A 20219-nucleotide genomic window follows, 5' to 3' on the forward strand; every position below is an offset into this window, starting at 1 on the left:
AGCTGCAGAAAAGTGATACCAGAGAAAGGGGTGTCAATTTGGCATCTCCTCCTGGACAGCCCATTAACATATAGCAGTAATTGTTATTGTCCGTAGCATTAATGTACGAAAAACGAATGGCACTGGTATGTTAAATATTGATGCACGAATTATACAAAATTTCCTGGAGTTTATTTCCCTACCCACTCTCAGCTTATGTGTCTAGTGGGCAGTCTCATTAAATGATTGAAAGTCTTACCTGTCTCATCATATATACAATTCTGCTGAGTCCCTGAGCAGGACTGGCCTCCTAAACCGGGGAGCAGGGGTTAAAACCAATACATACCAGGTTATAATTTTCCTCATTAGTCTGATCTGCTTTATATGTGCATATTCAATGTGATTCAAAGGCCATTTCATTTTACTCATTTCAGGCTAAAAATCATTTTTTAAATTGGTCTTTATTAAAAATGTTCAGCTGTTTTTAAGATAAAAGGGCTAAAAAAAAATCTGTATTTTTGCAGACTGTTGCGGAAAACTGATCAGTTTTATCCTAATGCAGGCATGCTCAACCTGCGGCCCTCCAGCTGTTGCAAAACTACAACTCCCATCATTCCCGGACAGCCTACAGCTATTAGCCTACAGAAGGACATGGTGGGAGTTGTAGTTTTACAACAGCTGGAGGGCCGCAGGTTGAGCATCCCTGTCCTAATTCATTCTGAATGGAGAGCAATCCGTTCAGTATGCATCAGGATGTTTTCAGTTCAGTCACTCTTACGGTTTTTTGCTGCGGTATTTTCTCTGTCCAAAACACTTGCCAGAATGCCGAATCCGGTATTATTTTCCATTGAAATGCATTAATGCCGGATCCAGCACCAAGTGTTCTGGAAAAACAGATCCGATTTCCCGATCTGCCCATGCGCAGACCTTTAAAAATGTGAAAAAAAGAAATACCGGATCAGTTTTTCCGGATGACGCCAGAGAGACCGATCCGGTATTGCAATGCATTTGTGAGACGGATCCGCAAATGCTATCCGGTTGCATATGGATTTCCGGATCCGGCAGGCAGTTCCGGCTACGGAACTGCCTGCTGGAATCCAACAACGCAAGTGTAAAGTACCCTTAGCTGCTGCCTTAGATTTTTTGGTGTATATATACGTGTAGAGAAAATAATGAATAGCATTCTTTACATACCAGACAAGAACTCATTCAGCATTACAGCCAGTTATCTGAGGAGGCCACTCAGAAAGAACAGAGAGCTCTGTGGAAGCTTCAGCGTCATAAATTAGAGACCGCTCGCTTGAAATTTTTCTTGGACGAAGAAAAATCCTTACAGGTATTTCTGATTCCTGTTTTATTTTAGGTTAGTATAGTGCAGAGTAATCTGTCCTTACCATACCCTGATGGTGATTGTGTCCTGTTCTATAGGAATTACTTGAACAGAATCCAGTGGGTTCATCTAGACAACGATTACATTCAGAAACCTCTGATCCCGAACCTGCATCACATTTTCCATTGGATGATGAAATAGATATGGTTTGTTTTGTGATTTGGTATTCTATATTTTGTCATTTCATGCATGCTATATATGAAATATGATGGTATGCTGTTTAATGATACATATTTTCTGTAGGCACCTCCTTTGGAAAAGGAGTCTTCAGGTGATATGGATCATGAAGAAGTGAGAGATAGGAGTCTAATGACTATGCAAAACACTGTAACTTCACCTCGAGAAAAGGAAAGTGACTCTATAAATTCACCAGAAGATGCAGTAGAAAGCATTAATTTGGCCACACCTGCTTTGGAATTTGCCGATTTTCTGCCCGTACCCCCTACAGAGAGACAGGACACACAGCTAGCTGAACATCAGTCTCATATTGATGATGCTTTACAAGATATAGGTTCTGATCTTCCAAAATCCTCAGAGAGCAAAGACTCTACTCTCGGTGTAAGTGAGTATGACTTCAACACAGTTTTGAAGCCAGTGGCATTTACACAGGTCTCTCAGGGACACATTCAGATTGGGGAATATGTCTCTAATGAAGAAGCTAGAAGGCCACGTTTGAATATACATGGGCATATGTCAGATTCCAATATTAAAGTTGGAGAATATGTTTCTGACACTGCTGTGCCCAAGCTTCAACCTAGTCAGCATGGCCATTCTTCTGATTCCCACATAAACATTGGCGATTACATGTCCGAAGTGAAGCCTGCCCGACCTCGATGGAATGTGCATGGCCATATCTCCGAAGGTCATATAAAGGTAGGAGAGTATGCTTCTGATATAGAGACTTCAAATCTAAAGCAAAATGTCCATGGACATGTATCTCAGGCTAATATCAAGATTGGTGAAAATATATCTGATGTGACACTTTCGAGGCCGCGGTCGAGCGTCCATGGACATGCCTCTGATGCCAATATCAAGATTGGAGACAATGTGTCTAATGTTTTATCCGCAAGACCTAGGTGGAATATACACGGACATGCTTCACAGTCTCATATACAGCTTGGAGAGCTTGTGTCTGATACGGAGCAGTCAAAACCACGCTGGAATCCCTTTGGCCATGCCTCTCAGTCAAGCATTAAAATTGGAGAATGGTCTCCAGCAGTGAACACTAATGAGCCTGCACAGCCGAAATCAGGACTTGGTCATTCATCTGATTCTACAGTTCAAAATATATTGTATGGTGAACGATTGGCTTCCACCATTACTACTGAAACCTCAGAAACAGAAGATCTTTCTTCCAATCAAACAGGTTCTTCTGAAACTGTAAACGTATTGTCACTACCAAGTGTGAAAGAAAATGAAGAAAGCATTAAAGAAGGTACGTCCTACATCCTTTACCTGGTTGTTAGGCCTCATGCGCACGGCCGTTGTTTTGGTCCGCATCCAAGCCGCAGTTTTGGCGGCTCGGATGCGGACCCAGCATCTGTTGCTCCGTTCCGTGGTCCGCAAAAAAAAAATATAACCTGTCCTATTCTTGTCCGCGCTTTGCGGACAAGAATAGGCAGTTATATTAAAGGATGTCTGTGACGTTCCGCAAATTGCGGAACGCACACAGACGCCATCCGTGTTTTGCGGATCTGCGATTTGCAGACTGCAAAACACACAACGGTCGTGTGCATTGTAGCCTTACATACACAACTTATATTCCCAAACCATTTACTATGTGCAGCCTTTCAATCTGAAAGGTTAAATGTACACCGATTATGAAAAACTTCCCATAAATTAATTCTACCAGCTCAGATAAGAAACTCTCTCTGCTTAACTCATTCTCGCCTCTCGAACTGTTCACTCGCTCTGAATTCACAGATCAAATCCATCTCCAGAGAGCAGACTGCTTTTTTAGCCTCACGAAATGCCTCTTTATAGCGCCCAATGTATGGGCAGAGTATCACTAACATGCATTCGCATAAATGCTCATAAGCAATAATCTGCCAGTGTAAAGGTGCTGCCAATTACCCAATGAGAGAACGAAACGCTCGTTCTTCGAGTAATAGGATCGTTAGTGCGGACACCTAAGTCATAGTTTGCTGGCAGCTTATCGTGCTGTCTTAACATACTGTGGAGGGGATCGCTGCATGTAAATTGTGATTGTCAGGGAAAGAACGCTTCATTGAGCCTTAAGAAATCAGGTCACAGTTGCCCATAGAAGTCTATGTGAAGGGAGAGGAGAGGTATGCTGCAGAGAGAGATGCAGCTGGCTCTAGTATGTTTACTATCTCACCCCAGTGCTGTATTCAGGATTAGCAGGATCTCCTCTGACATATGGGAAATGTCATAGCAGTAAGGGCTGTATTACACCAACAGATTATCTGTCCAATCAGACCAATAGCTGGTGTGTATAACAAAAGATCTCTGTGTGTAATAGGCCATCTGACCAATGATTGGTCAGAAAATGTGTCAGATAATCTGTTGGGGTAATACAGCCCTTAGGCTACTTTCACACTAGCGTTAATATTTTCTCAATACCGGAGAAAAACTCTTCCGTTTTGTCCCCATTCATTGTCAATAGGGACAAAACGTAACTGAACAGAACGGAGTGCTCCAAAATGCATTCCGTTCCGTTCTCATACCGGAGAGAAAACCGCAGCATGCGGAGCAAAACGGATTCGTAATCACCCACAATGCAAGTCAATGGGGACGGATCCGTTTTCTCTGACACAATAGAAAACGGATCCGTCCCCCATTGACTTTCAATGGAGTTCATGACGGATCCGTCTTGGCTATGTTACAGATAATACAACCGGATCCGTTCATATCGGATGCAGATGGTCGTATTATCAGTAACGGAAGCGTTTTTGCTGAACCCTGCTGGATCCAGTAAAAACGCTAGTGTGAAAGTAGCCTAAGGCTTTTGATCCCCTTTCCAAAGACTTCTTTGGGCGACTGTAACCTGACCTCTCAGTGCAGATGAAAAGCTGTTTCCAGAGGGATCAGTGAATTTAGAGTGTGTTAACAGTTCAGGAGATGGAGAGGAGCCTGATAAGTGGCGGCCTTCTCACAACTTTTCCGAGGCCAATGATGACACGTTCATTGGTCACGTGGCCTAGGCGCAGGTCATTCCCATACAGATTCATACAGTACATCCCTGTTTACATAAGACAATCTGCTGCCCAGAAACAATGATGTTGGTGTCGGCATTAACAGTGCTTTCACCCGATGAAAGGGGCCACAAGCAGGATCGCATGTTTCTCCATGTCCTGTGTATGGGCAGACAGAAATCCAACTATGTTCACAAGAAAGAAAAAAAATGACTTGCCAGATACAAAAGTTGCCTAACACTGTTAAGCTTTAAGTCTTCCCACGCGCATAGTCAGGAGTTGAGAGATTGGAACATGCCAAAGGCTGGAGTACGGATAAGAGAGATATTTAGTTGTTCAGGATTTCAGACTAGCCAATACACATATTACATGTCGACAGTCATGTAGGTACCATCATTGTCACTATTTTATAGTAATATATTCGTTTTTGTTCTACTACCAGAAAACATACCTGAAGACAGCAAGACGGCTTCTCCAGGAGCCCCAGTAGATGTGCAGGTAAGACGCTGTCCTCTTAGGAACATGATTATATTGTTTATATATGTATTCCTTTTTTACGCTGGTATGAAGAAGTGCTTCTGGAATTTCTTTTTTATCTTTTACTGCATCTACAATGGTCATCTGGTAAATAGATTTGCAGTTAATTTTCTTAGCTGTCACTTTCTTCTCAAAGTCCTTAAAGAGGTTTTCCAGGATTAATTAAATGATGACCTATCCTTTGGATGGGTCATCAGTATCTGACCAGTGGAGGTCTGACACCTGGGACTTGTGACGATCAGCTGTTTGAGAAGGCTCTGATGGTCACAGTAGCACCGCGGCCTTCTCTAACTTTGCCTAGGCCGTAAAACGTCACTTTCAACGGTCATATGGCCTAGACACAGCTCAGTCCTATAGAAGTGAATGGGATTGGGCTGTGGTACCAAGCACAGCCACTGTACAATATATATGGCTCTGTGCTTGGTGAGCGCTGGTGCCTTCTCAAACAGCTGATGTCGGACCCCACTGATCAGAAACTGATGATCAGTTAAAAAAATAAGCACAGAAAACTCCTAGCTTCTGTGTCCCAAAAAAAGGTGATGAGTATATTAGTAGTCAAATTTATAGCAGCCTGCCAGTTCATTATGAATGTCTGCCTCAGTTAGGTTAATGAATCTTGGCCAAAAGTTTAGGACAGGGATTAGCAGCCTCCGGCACTCCAGCTGTTCAGAAACTACAACTCCCAGAATGCTTCATTCACTTCTGTGGCCGTTAAAAGAACAGCCGAGTATGTTTGCATGCTGGGAGTTGTAATTTCTCAGCAACTGCAGTGCTGAAGGTTCATGATCAGTTGGTTTCAATCAGGAGTTTTATTTTCTTTCCTTTTTCCAAATTGAAGTCAACAGGTAAATATGCCATTCATTGAGTATAGGGAAGGTTACCGTTTCTAAAAATAAAATCTAAGATATGATATCAAGTGTGTGTAATTCTTAACCACATTGCATAACCTGCATCCTATGGCCCTGGGCCCAGTCTGCTTATTTGATGCAGTTTTTTATGCCTTTTAGTTTTGACATTTGTACACAGACTTGCAGCAGATAAGCAATGAGTGTGTTTTTCTGTTTGAACAGAGTGACACCTTAAAGTGCACACAAGGAGGATCCGCCGATAAGACGCAGAACACAGAGGGCCCATGTGATGATCAGCCTGAAGGAGAGGACAGGATTAATGATGACGCCTGGCAGAAACAGCAGGTTTATCTACAGACGCTGGCAGACCACTATTGCCTAGAAAAATATCAAGACACCTATGACGTGATGTGTAAGCTACTGCAGAAAAATACAATTCATCTTCATTTTGTCCTTTAGCATTATGTTCTGCTTTCTTGGCATGCATTGCCTAAGAAAAAGTTAATACTTATCTTTCAAAAATCCAAACTTTTCATAAATTTGAACTGTCCAAGTCGTTATCTACCTGTTACTCCTATTATTACTCCTCTTCCCCCTTCCTTTTTCCCTTCTTGTCTTTCCTATTTCTTAAAGGGAACCTGTCACCAGGGAACTGCCAGTTGTAGGGCTAGCTCAGCTGAATGTACCGATCCCTTTCACTTAGCGATCCAGTGCTTCATTCTGGAGAATCCATATGTGAATGAGTCCAAGCCACTCTGTGCACCCTTGCTCCTTCTTTTTCCTCTGCCCGTCCATCGCCTCCTTCATTGACAGGGCCAGGTTCCTGCAGACATCTCACCTTCAAGGAGAGGGAGGGGCTGGCAGAAGAAGCAGAAAGAACAAGGTTGCACACACTGGCTTTGGCCCGCCCTCGGTGCTCTTAACTGCTCATTTGCATATGGACTAAATGTACAGTTTTTCCAGATCCCTAAGTGAAAGGTATCATTACATTCGGATGACCTAGCACTCCAAATGTATTACAATGGAAGTAAAGGAGATATCTGGCAACAGTGAATTTCCTGACATATTCCCTTTAATTATCTCTTGATATTTTCCTCTGTTTTAATTGTTAAAGAAAAGTCAGTAATATTTTGGCTTTCTCTCCTGTTGGTTTATGGCGTACAGCAAAGCCTCCGGTTCTCCGCTTGCTTAGTCATTTTCTGCCACGAGAGTTCTCCTTTTCTGTGGACCCTGACGTAGATTCGGCTACTGACGAAACAGCTGTCCAGCTCATCGAGCTTCTGTCTCTACCGGTGCTGATGAAATATTCTGTCACTGCTCCAATTGTATCCAGGTGCGTTCTTATAACTCCCATCTACTAGGTCCCATTTTCTAAGTCCCTTGTTTTATAAAATCACTGCTTTTGAAATCTGCTTTTATTTTCCAGTGTTTCTCTAGTTAACAAAGCTGTGGTGGATTACTATTTTGTGGAACTGAATATGGAAAAACATTTTGAAGCAATAAGACATTTTTTGCTAATGGAAGATGGAGAGTTTGCCCAGTCACTTAGTGATTTGCTCTTTGAGAAGGTAAACTGTTTCTATTGATCAGCTTGTAAAATACTGTATATTGCTACTATTTATGACTGTTAGGCCTTTTTCACGGTCTGTGTCCGTTTGACATTTGTGCAGAAACGGTCAGTGTTTCTTCCATGAAGGGTCAGTTTTTGATCCATGCATTTTATTATCCTCTATGCACCATCCGTATTCCACACGCATTGCTAGACTGAAAAAGGCTTTCCAGAACATCTCCTGTGGTCAGTGAAAACCACTGACAGAACATTGATGTCATCCACGTTATCATTAATAATCTCCGAAATGCCTTTAATTAATTATAATGGCTCATTTTGCCTAGGGGCAATCATTGGAAAAAACATGGTTGCTGTCCAATTTCTTCACATGAAATCCGTCCTAATGACACAGCAGGACGCCTATGTCAGGATACAGAGCAGGAGCCCTATGTAAACTCCTGTCTCTACCTGCATCAGCTCTGTAAAGCACAGATCACACCTGAGATAATCTCTCATCTGTGTCTACCTCAAATTGGAGGTCACCTTGTACTCTCAAGCTGAAGTGTTCCTCGTCTTCATTCCAGCTTGTGAGTATGAGGTGAGCTCTGTTCCTAGGCTGACAGACACACATGAGGGTAGATAATATATTTCTTTACAGGGATGATACAGGCAGAGAACTGAGCTTACATAGGGCTACTGCTCAGTGCTCTGCATCCTGACACAGGCTGTCCTGCTGTTTCATTAGGACGGATTCCATGTAAAGGAACCTGATAGCGGCCATTTTAATTCCTCCACTGATTGCCCCCTAGACAGAACGAGCTATTATAAATAATTGAATTTACTAATAATAACATGTTATTATAGTAACATGTTATAATAGTAACATCCTACTGAGCTGGATTAGCATGGTTACAAATGCTGACTTACAGCCTTTAAATGCCACCAGCCATATTTTCTATCAGAAGCGGTCACAGTTACAAGGAGAGAGCTGCAGAGGAAAGGACACACCCTCTGAGCTGTGACATTGACACATCTGCAGTAGTAAGGACTCTGACCCTCTGAGCTTTGGCAGGAAGAGATTTGCAGAAGAAAGGACACACAATGATCTGTGACATGAAGAGAGCTGTAGAAGAAAGGACAACCCCCTGAGCTGTGACGGGAAGAGAGCTGTAGAAGAAAGGACAACCCCCTGAGCTGTGAAGGGAAGAGAGCTGTAGAAGAAAGGACAACCCCCTGAGCTTTGAAGGGGAGAGAGCTGTAGACGAAAGGACAACCCTCTGAGCTGTGAAGGGGGGAGAGCTATAGAAGAAAGGACAACCCCCTGAGCTGTGAAGGGGAGAGAGCTGTAGAAGAAAGGACAACCCCCTGAGCTGTGAAGGGATGAGAGCTGTAGAAGAAAGGACAACCCCCTGAGCTGTGAAGGGGGGAGAGCTATAGAAGAAAGGACAACCCCCTGAGCTGTGAAGGGGAGAGAGCTGTAGAAGAAAGGACAACCCCCTGAGCTGTGAAGGGGGGAGAGCTATAGAAGAAAGGACAACCCCCTGAGCTGTGACGGGGAGAAAGCTGTAGAAGAAAGGACAACCCCCTGAGTTGTGAAGGGGAGAGAGCTGTAGAAGAAAGGACAACCCCCTGAGCTGTGAAGGGGGGAGAGCTATAGAAGAAAGGACAACCCCCTGAGCTGTGAAGGGGAGAGAGCTGTAGAAGAAAGGACAACCCCCTGAGCTGTGAAGGGGAGAGAGCTGTAGAAGAAAGGACAACCCCCTGAGCTGTGAAGGGGAGAGAGCTGTAGAAGAAAGGACAACCCCCTGAGCTGTGAAGGGGAGAGAGCTGTAGAAGAAAGGACAACCCCCTGAGCTGTGAAGGGGAGAGAGCTGTAGAAGAAAGGACAACCCCCTGAGCTGTGAAGGGGAGAGAGCTGTAGAAGAAAGGACAACCCCCTGAGCTGTGAAGGGGAGAGAGCTGTAGAAGAAAGGACAACCCCCTGAGCTGTGAAGGGGAGAGAGCTGTAGAAGAAAGGACAACCCCCTGAGCTGTGAAGGGGAGAGAGCTGTAGAAGAAAGGACAACCCCCTGAGCTGTGACGGGGAGAGAGCTGTAGAAGAAAGGACAACCCCCTGAGCTGTGAAGGGGAGAGAGCTGTAGAAGAAAGGACAACCCCCTGAGCTGTGACGGGGAGAGAGCTGTAGAAGAAAGGACAACCCCCTGAGCTGTGACGGGGAGAAAGCTGTAGAAGAAAGGACAACTCCCTGAGCTGTGAAGGGGAGAGAGCTGCCTGTCTCCTGAGAGCTGCTGCTCCCTGAGCTTGCAATAAATCTAGCAGACTATTTAGAGCAATGAATGGGGAGAGCTCTGGTTCTAGCTATGTAAGACAAAAAGTTTTTTATTTTATTATTTTTAACCAGAAATAATAATACAACGTACTGTGTACCATGGTAACAGTGTAGATGATTACAATCATGGATATTTTATCATCAAGGTTGATTACATACAATACATTTACCTTTATCATTGCATTAAAGGAGTTGTCTCACTTCAGTAAGTTGCATTTATTATGTAGAGAAAGTTAATACAAGCCATTTACTAATGTATTGTGAGTGTCCATATTGCCTCCTTTGCTGTCTTGCGTAATTTTTCTATCACATTATACACTGCTCGTTTCCATGGTTACAGACCACCCTGCAATCCATCAGTGGTGGCCGTGCTTGCACACAATAGAAAAAAGCATCAGCCTCTCTGGTGGCCGGGACCATGGGAGCGCATATAGGCCGGTGCTTTTTCCTATATTGTGCAACCACGACCAAAACTGATGGATTGCAGGGTGGTCTGTAACCATGGAAACGAGCATTTTATAATGTGATAGAAAAATGAATCCAGCCAGCAAAGGAGGCAATATGGATAATCACAATACATTAGTAAGTGCCTTGTATTAACTTTCTCTACACGATAAATGTCACTTACTGAAGTAAAACAACCCCTTTAAGGCTTTCGTGGGGAGGTTGGACCTTTATTAACTCAGGGTCACAGGGTCTTTGTATTATTGGATAGGTAATCACGTGTAATATATATTAGCTTTTGTAGAAGGAGATTATTGAGTACTATATGTCTGATTTTTATTTTGTACATCAATCATGGGATAACCCCTGTAATTGTGTCTTCAGTGGAAGATACATGAGTTTGAAGGACTGGGCTAAACAAGATCGTATGCTCTGAGCTGGGCATCAGACACATTTTGTCTGATCTTCGGTCTGGGGTATGGTATGCTGCGGTTTTTAAATATGCAGCCCTTTGACTGTTTTCTGTTAACGTTATAGTGTTGTGAATGGAAGGTTTGAAAAATAATAATATGTGACCAATCCAAAAGCAAGACCTGCACGTACTGTAAAAAGTGTGAGTTTTATTGACCCCCTTCTGTCTGTGTCTGGTGTCCTTTTATTTCCCAGCTTGTGTCGGGCCAGACGCTCGGTGAGCTGTTCACTCCCTTGGTCCTGAATTCCATATTGAACAAGGCTCTGCAGTACAGTCTACACGGCGACTCTCATCTCGCCTCCAATCTCTCTTTTGCACTTAAGTACATCCCAGAAGTCTTCGCGTCTACAGCTCCTGATACATTCAGTTGTTTGGAATTAAGATATAAGGTAAATGATTCTACATTTTGCACGACGTTGAAACGAAAAGCATGAACCCTAAATGATTGCAGAACTGAAATTCATTATTTTGCTATTTTATAAACTTCTATGAAATGATTTGTTAATGTGGTGCCAGTCATAGCCATTCAGTATATCATCTGGAAGGCGGTTGACTTTTTAATATAATGTTTTACATCTCTGATAGTATCTCTACATTACTTATATGAGAAATGGCTGATCCCAGAGGTGATGACCAGTCAAATAGCGTGTAAGATTGAGAGGGGTATAAAGTTATTAAATTCTGTTTCTGTTCTTCTGCAGGTCGATTGGCCACTAAACATAGTCATAACGGATACCTGCATAAACAGGTACAACAAGATATTCTCTTTCCTCCTACAACTGAAGCACATGGTCTGGACTCTGAGAGACGTCTGGTTTCATTTAAAACAGACTGGTAAAGTTCCGCTTCGTTACACTGAAATCTAGTTATGTTGCCTATATTTTTTACTGCTTTTGTTTTCCGATTGGAGAGTTTTCTAGACATGCTCTGTGACCTGTGCAGCGGTCAGGAGGGAGTAGATAAGGTATGATATCCCCTGTTGTGAATTGTATGATATCTGTCATTGTAATCTTGCCTGTGATGATAATGAGATAACAGCAGAAAAGTGATCTTTACCGAGAAGTGGCCTAATAATAGGCACAACTTCTTGGTCTGTACAGATCACTTTTCATCTCATTCTCATCACAAGCAGGATTACAGTATGACAGTGACATGGCTTATCTACGCCCTCCTGACCTCTGCACAGATCCTAAAGCATGTGTAGAAAATTCTCCCATAGAAGTCAGAGAGGTTCTACTCACAGGTTAGAAAAAGGATGTGTGTCAGATAATCCCTTTAAGAGGTTCCTTTTACATGGCATATTAACTAAAGGTGGCACAACCAGTGTCATATATTGAGCACAGGAACCAGAAAGGTGGCAGACTTTATATACCTTTACTTCAGCAGTGACACAGTTCTCAATCGCTCTCCTGTAGCTGTATTCTCCTGCACTCCGATCTTAGTCTCCCCAGTTCTCTCCTTGACTACTGTCCTCTCAGGGGTCTCATCACAGTCTTTCCATATACTCTCCCCCCATAACCCCTCCAGAACAGGTCCTCACTGTCCTACTCTCTTTCAGCGCTTTCTATAGCATCTGATACTGGGCTGTCTGAGCATGTGCAGCAAATCACGAAAAATAAAAAAAATTAAACATCCTGCACGATATGATAATGAATGTTGAGGATGTGCATGGCTACATTTATACAATCACAGAAAATAATGCACTATAATAATAGATGCAAGCATAACATACGGACTAAGCCCTCACTCTATTGATAAATTCTGAGACACTTGTTCAATACATTTTGATCAAAACACATCTAAGCCCACCTACCAAGCGACAAGGTGGTCTCAGGTCAGGCAGGTCCTACGCTAAACCTGCCTATGCCGTTATGCATCTTTGTTCAGGAGTGCAGACCCCGCACATATAGTGTGTTGCTCCTAGTCACCTCCATGTGAAGCCGCAACCGGTGGGAGGAGGAGCACACACACCTATATTTGTGGTCGGATAGGCTATCAGAAAGGTGAACCTAACATATCTAACCCCTATCTACAACAAGCAGTAGAATTATGCCATAACTGCTGTGGTAGGGCAGCCTAAAGGGGGCCACCCTAATGTGAAGTGACTGTAAGAAGGTGTGGGTGGGTGGGTGAAATCAGCTGAATCATCGTCAGCCTGGGCCCACAGGTGCCTATAAATAGCCTAGTAATCAGCCAGCCTGGGCTCACAGGTGCGTGTAATTAGCCTTGTAATCAGCCTCCCCTCCCACAAATGCAGCAATATATTTGCTTAATACTTGTGGTCGGATAGGCTATCAGAAAGGTGAACCTAACATATCTAACCCCATCTACAACAAGCAGTAGAATTATGCCATAACTGCTGTGGTAGGGCAGCCTAAAGGGGCCAAAAAGAGCAGACCTTGTTTAGAGTAAATATATACATACCGTTACGACACCCGATTTTGAACGGAAAGACCTTTCACTATGAAGGTGCGAAATATACCGTATATATCACAGTGACTTCCCCCTACCTTACCTCTTTGTCATGTGCACCGCCACATCGTTCTTGGAGATGGTTAATGCTGATGCAATTGAAAGAGTGGCCGGTAACCAGGAACGATTTACTCCTATGTTGACTAACATATGACCATATTACGAGAAGGTCTGAATCCTGAAAGCTGCAGACTGAAACAACCAATGGTGAATCTGTTGGAAGGGCCTAGATGAACTCCAACCATCCGCCAAGGCCCTGATCAGGCACCGACTGTTCCTGGTGGCAAATACTTAACCTCTACTTATTTCCCAGGCCACACTTTCTATTAAGGGCCCAAAAGTTAGAACATGGCGTCTGCCGTCTTACTGTAGTAGTAAATTAAGTGAAATGTGTAAACCCACCAGGCCTGGGGAACCATCCACAGGAATACATGGCTATTTCGATTAACGAGCTAATGTTGCCTGTAATAAGGACAGAACGTACACATGATACCTGCAGTTGTGACAGAAAATAAGCTTAAGGTCGTGATAAACTATGTATGCTGCGCCTGTAGTCGTGACAGGACTTGTCGTGTCAGAAGACATGACAGACTTCGTAAGCTGCGCCTTATACTGTACCTCCTACTGGAAGATGGACCGATACCCAGGTCTTAGGCCGGACACCAACACCCTCAGCCCGAGTTTGTAGATGAAGTAAGCATGCCTGGGAGAAGATTATGTCCGCAAAGGCAGGCTTGGGATGACTGCTTATAAAGAAACAATGAAAACCCAACAACCTAGAAAATAAAAAAGTCAGGGAAAACAATAACGTGAGTGAGACTCTAATGGCACAAGCCACACATGCGAGCCACCACAAGAAAATTGTATTGCGAGCCACAGATGACCGAGCCATGCGAGCGGGTCTAAGGACAGAAAAAGACATGGAACTTACTTGTTGTGGGACCACGCAGCCGGCCTCGAATGGCGGAGTTATGTGTGTAAAATTTAAACAGAGAAGCCATGCGTGAGAGACTAATGGCGGAGTCATATGTAACACTAAAAGGGAGAAGTCGTGCATGAGAGACTAATGGCGGAGTCATATGTGTACAACTAAAACGGAGAAGCCATGCGTGAGAGACTAATGGCAGAGTCATATGTGTAAAACTAAAACAGAGAAGCCATGCGTGAGAGACTCTAATGGCGAAGCCATGCGTGAGAGGCTCTTATGGCGGAGTCATGTGTGTAAAACTAAAAAGAAGAACCATGCGTGAGAGGCTCTAATGGCGGAGTCATGTGTGTAAAACTAAAACAGAGAAGCCATGCGTGAGAGGCTCTAATGGCGGAGTCATGTGTGTAAAACTAAAACAGAGAAGCCATGCGTGAGAGACTCTAATGGCGAAGCCATGCGTGAGAGGCTCTTATGGCGGAGTCATGTGTGTAAAACTAAAAAGGAGAACCATGCGTGAGAGACTCTAAAGGCGGAGCCATGTGTGAGAGACTAATGGCGGAGTCATATGTGTAAACCTAAAAACGGAGAAGCCATGCGTGAGAGGCTCTAATGGCGGAGTCATGTGTGTAAAACTAAAACGGAGAAGCCATGCGTGAGAGGCTCTAATGGCGAAGCCATATGTGTAAACCTAAAAACGGAGAAGCCATGCGTGAGAGGCTCTAATGGCGAAGCCATATGTGTAAACCTAAAAACGGAGAAGCCATGCGTGAGAGGCTCTAATGGCGGAGTCATGTGTGTAAAACTAAAACGGAGGAGCCATGCGTGAGAGGCTCTAATGGCGGAGCCATATGTATAAAACTAAAACGGAGAAGCCATGCGTGAGAGACTAATGGCGGATTTATTTATTTATTTTATTTATTATTTTTTTTAAACCACTTATGCAGCACCAGTATGACTTGGGGACTCGCATGACCATGACCCTCTCCGACAATAAACCTAGGACCCTAACCAGCCTACAACCATATTGTACCCCTAACGAACAACATGAAGAACGGTCATTGGGCCTCCGAAGCCATGAGGCCCCCTGAAGCCAAGAGATTGACCTGGATGACCTTACAGTGACGATAAGTAATTAAAACGCCAGACCTAATGAAAAATGCATAGACATTAGTGATCCGAACCACTTGCATGAATGAAACATTACCCAACTGCGAAATTGAAACAGATGGGAGAAAAACAAGAGCCAGGGGCATTGCAGTTCGCTAAGAAAAGACCCTCTTTGTGACAAAGGAATGAACAACATAGTAGGAACTTACTCCTATTGGCCCACTGTCTGCTAGGGAGCTATTTGGTTAACTGGGGCGGGAGATCAATCTGAGTGAATGCGAACCAGAAGTAAAGGAGACCAGTCTAAGTGAATGCAAACCAGGATTAAAGAACACCACCCATTTTTATTTTTTATTTTTTTCCCCCTTCCCCTTTCCCCTCTCTCTTCCCCCCAAGTAAACAGAAAAAGGTAAGCCTAAGGAATGTAACAAACCACCGAGGAAAGAAACGTAAGCCTGAAAAGAAAGCGGCTATCTTTATCGGAAGAGCAATATCAGAGTGGTGTGCTGATAGCCCTAGTAAGAATACTGAGTAACCATTATGTAGCAATGAAAAGAAATGCAGCTTTAAGTGGAAGCAGAGTATAACACATGATGTAAGAACAAGTGGGTGAATGCAGCTCTGGATGTGAGTGGTGCCTAAAAACATGGTATGGGCACAGCTCTGTGTATGAGTATGAGGAGCATGGTATAAAACAGCCGTATGAATGCTATCTGAAAGTGAGCAGAGTATTAATGTAATGCAACAGCGGACACATGAACGCAGCTCTAGTAGTGAATGGTGTATAGGACAAAATGTAAATGCAGACACACGGACGTAGCTTTGTAGGTAACAATCCTAACCACGATCATTTGACCATTGAAGCCCAACCCCCTTCGCCCCAGAGCGCTACAAGTCACGGACCGTGTAACCAAGTCCAATCCTACCGTGAATGCCAGCACTCGCCTGGCACCTTCTGCCATTGCCCAGGCGCAACCGAACCTCCACATGATGCTGCAGGAGTTTTTATTTTTATTTTTTATTTATTTTTTCTTCCTTTTTTAAATCATCAACCATTTATCCACATTTACCATCACTTAAACCCAGCATGCGTAGCTTGAGCCAACTGCAAACACGCACCCCGCATGTAACGCAGGTATCGGAAAACATACAACCAGCCTTGTAATCAGCCTCCCCTCCCACAAATGCAGCAATATATTTGCTTAATACGTACCACCTTAATCAAGGTCGCCTATTAGATAGGTGGGGCAAAAGTGCCCGTTAATGCTACTCCCAAAATAGGAACGCATTCACAAATGAAGATGCCACTTCTTCAAGACAAGTTAAACAATTCACGGGAAAAAAAAATATATAAAACATCCTGCACGATATGATAATGAATGTTGCGGATGTGCATGGCTACATTTATACAGTCACAAAAAATAATGCACTATAATAATACAGGTGAAATCGTGCAAAAGTCCATTTATTTCAGTAATGCAAATTAAAACGAATTGCTTTAATGCAGCTTAAAATTAGAATTTTGTGAAAAGGTTCAATATTCTAGGCTCAAAGTGTCTCACTCTAGTCAGCTGATTAATCCATACCCCCTGAGCAAAGGGTACCTGAGATTGTGACTTTGGGGTTTCATAAACTGTAAGCCATAATCATCCGAATTATAACAAATAAAGGCTTGAAATATCTCGCTTTGCATGTACTGAGTCTATCTCGTATATTAGTTTCACCTTTTAAGTTTCATTACTAAAATAAATGAACTTTGCAGAATATTCTAATTTTTCTAATATCACCTGTAGATGCAGGCATAACATAGAGACTCTTGGTCAATACATTTTGATCAAAACACATCTAAGCCCACCTACCAAGCACAATATGCCACTCTGCAATATATTCAATCTGCGTACTATATATAAGCAGACAGATACCTGGCAAACTACCTCAGTTACATATTAATCATAGCACAGTGCAATATATGTTATACAAATACTAGAACAGACTGCAGTATATACTACAGGCATGGTTACCCCGCTGACCTGCAATGAGTGCCGATCGACAGTGTAGCAAGTCGTTTACAATAAAGGGGTTTTCAGACTTTTTTATACTGATAAACTATGCTCTGGATAAGTCATCAGTATCTGATCTGTGGAGATCTGAACCCCTGACGATCATCTGTTTGAGAAGGCCATGGTGCCCCAGTGACATCATACTCATCGGTCAGGTGGCCTAGGCACAGGGTTGAGCTGCCATACTAAGAGCAGCCGCTATACAATGTACAGATCTGTGTTTGGTAAGCTGTGAGGAGGCAGCGGCGCTCACTGGAGCACTGCGGTCTCCTCAAACAGCTGATCGGTGGGGATCCATGTTTTGGACCCTTGCTGATTAGATACCAATGACCTATCCTGAGTATAAATCCTCAGTATAAAAAAGTCGGAAAACTCCTTTAATTGTCACACTCCTTCACCAAAGAATGGCCTGTTTGTGCAATTGTTCATTTCATACAGTTAACGTTATTTTCTGCAGAACATCACTTTTTACATGAGGGGATGTGCTTCTAACAAATGATGAGTTTTATGTCCACTCCAAAAATATACAAGTAGGCAAATTAGCTTCCTCCAAAATTGACCCTAGTGTGCGTTGGGGTTGAGCGACTATATGGCAGCCACTGACCTGCCAGGGAGTCACCCCAGCCACAGAACTATGCCTGTGCTTTGAATACTTGTCAGAAAAAGCACATTTCAGATGTTTGTCATTGTCACATGTTAGATACAGACATGCGTTTTATGGGCATGCTACTCTTGGCAATGATCAGGAATGCTCAGGCGATCATCACCCTTTGTAAAACACTATAAGATATAACTCAGTGAAACAGTTCAGAAAAGTATTTGCAAAGTTGTGCAATTTCTATGTAGATTGAAGCTTAAAATCAGTTTAATTCTTTGACACTTTTATTGTAAAACATCATATATATAAGTAAGAATTGTAGGCATAAAGGTCATAAAATGTAAACCTTACTCTGAGGCTCTGTTCACTTCTGTGTTGTTTTGGCAAACAACCCTATCTTTATAGGGTCAAATTAAAAGATTCTTTACAAGAATAGTAAAATAAAATGAATACAGCTATACTTTTTTGTTTCCCCACAGCTCTAGTGAATCAAGCTTCTAGTTCAGTCCAGTATCGGCAGCTCCAGCTTTACCGGCATGAAATGCAGCACTTTGTGAAGGTTATTCAGAGTTACATTGCCAACCAGATTCTGCATGTGACTTGGAGTGAATTCAGAAATAAACTCCGTACAGTCAGCAACCTGGAGGAGATTCGCAAGACGCACACGGAATACCTCAATAAGGCACTCTTTAGGTAGTAACCAAATTATTATAAACCTATATTTGAATACAAAATTCACCTACAGCATGCACTTGGGGGTATTCTTCATCTGTACACTGGATGGGAGTCCCACTGATAACTAGGCTGCATAACCCCATTCTCCCCAGTCACCCGACTCCAGGTAGGAGGACTTTAAATGTAGTGGTGGTCAAGCATGCACCCTGCTACGCCATTTAAAGTCAATGGCACTGCTGAAAATAGCAGAATTCTGTTCTCAATGGAGTGGCAGGGTGTAGGCTTCACAGCCGCTCCATTAATAGTCCTAGCTGTGGTTGGGTGGCACCAGGTCCCCCATTCTAGGGATCTGTGAGGGTCCCATCTTTCAGACCCCCACCTATCTATAATGTATCACTGTTCCACTACACCTTTTATTGAGGTTTTCTGAAACCCATTGATTTGTATAGTACTGTACTTTATTGAATCTGGTTTGGTGCAGAATCCATATTGAAGTAAACCCCATGTGAACATGGCCGAAGTGTTTTCAGCAGTTTACAAATGATGGCTTTTTCCGGTAACATATTTGTTCTACAGGGGTCTGCTGACTGAGAAAGCTGCTCCACTAATGCACGTCATCCACAGCATCTTCAATCTGATTCTTAAATTCCGGACACAGTTAATCTCTCAGTCATGGACGTGGGACAAGGAAAAGCAGATGACTTGTCATCCCAACTATGGACTGATGCAGCAGTCTTATGACACCTTCAAGTATTACTCAGATTTTCTGTTTGAAGGTAATGTCTATTACTAGCTCTTTCCTTGTATCTTTTAGCTTGGACAAGCCATTAATATATTATACCCCTATGTTCACTACGGGTTTAACTCTTTAGGTTTTGGTACAGTTTTTTTGTTTTGCTAAAACCAATGATGAATCTCATAGTTAATACTGGATACCGACTGAATGCTTGTAAACCATTACTTTCTGTGGTAACTTAAAACATTATTTGCCTTTTGTGTTTTAGTGGTGACCAAGCTAGTAAATCGAGGATACCAACCACATCTGGAAGATTTCTTATTGAGAATTAACTTCAATAGTTACTATAAAGAAAACTGAACAGTTGACAGATGCTTCCCTGTAATATATGCAATATATGAATGTAAAATAAAGATTATGATTTTCTTAAAGATAAGAGTCTTGGCTGAATCTCTATTCACATCAGTTCAAAACAGTACAATACTTTCATAATGTAGAAGTGTGTCCACCTTATTAGTTTATTCTCATGTTTATGTTGGCATGCAGTTAGCCCTCTTTTAGAGAGGTATGAATATTCATTATTATAAGAGGCTATTTGGGTAATAGCAGGAGCAACCTCACTGTGATCCTGAAGAACTCCCATAGACATCATGTTTCCCCTATGCAGTGATGTAGGTTTCAAAACAGCCCCCCTCGCTGTAAATTATTATACCAAATTATAGAGTAAAGTGTGTTTTTGTCACTGATCAGCGGGTGTGAACCCACTGTGCTACTGACTGGCTGTACCCTGGAGGGGCGTGACTAAGCAACTACCTGGTCTTCGCTAGAGCCTCTGATGGTGGGGATAGACTTTTGCCGTTAGGGTAGTTGCCAGGTGCCACTCCAGTGCAGTCCCAGAGTCAGTAGCAGCTGGTCTAGGCGGACCAGAAGATACCTGAGA

General features: G+C 42.9%; 1 protein-coding gene across 2 annotated transcripts in view; it reads left to right on the top strand.

The window, feature by feature from the left end:
- Window positions 1-19692, top strand: part of TUBGCP6 (tubulin gamma complex associated protein 6) — a 60012-nt gene extending 40320 nt beyond the window's left edge. The window contains exons 15-26 of one of the 2 annotated variants that reach the window (XM_040412040.1): window positions 1177-1315; window positions 1408-1515; window positions 1613-2804; window positions 4967-5022; window positions 6123-6321; window positions 7074-7242; window positions 7336-7477; window positions 10898-11092; window positions 11405-11537; window positions 18348-18561; window positions 19120-19319; window positions 19548-19692. In XM_040412040.1, coding sequence (XP_040267974.1) covers window positions 1177-1315; window positions 1408-1515; window positions 1613-2804; window positions 4967-5022; window positions 6123-6321; window positions 7074-7242; window positions 7336-7477; window positions 10898-11092; window positions 11405-11537; window positions 18348-18561; window positions 19120-19319; window positions 19548-19639 — 2839 coding nt within the window. In that variant the 3' untranslated portion in view covers window positions 19640-19692. The remainder of the gene's footprint in view (window positions 1-1176; window positions 1316-1407; window positions 1516-1612; window positions 2805-4966; window positions 5023-6122; window positions 6322-7073; window positions 7243-7335; window positions 7478-10897; window positions 11093-11404; window positions 11538-18347; window positions 18562-19119; window positions 19320-19547) is intronic. The other variant, XM_040412047.1, reaches the window with a different exon arrangement.
- Window positions 19693-20219: the final 527 nt, after the last annotated feature.

This window comes from Bufo bufo, chromosome 1 (assembly GCF_905171765.1).
Source record: "Bufo bufo chromosome 1, aBufBuf1.1, whole genome shotgun sequence".
NCBI classification, from domain to species: Eukaryota; Metazoa; Chordata; class Amphibia; order Anura; family Bufonidae; genus Bufo; species Bufo bufo.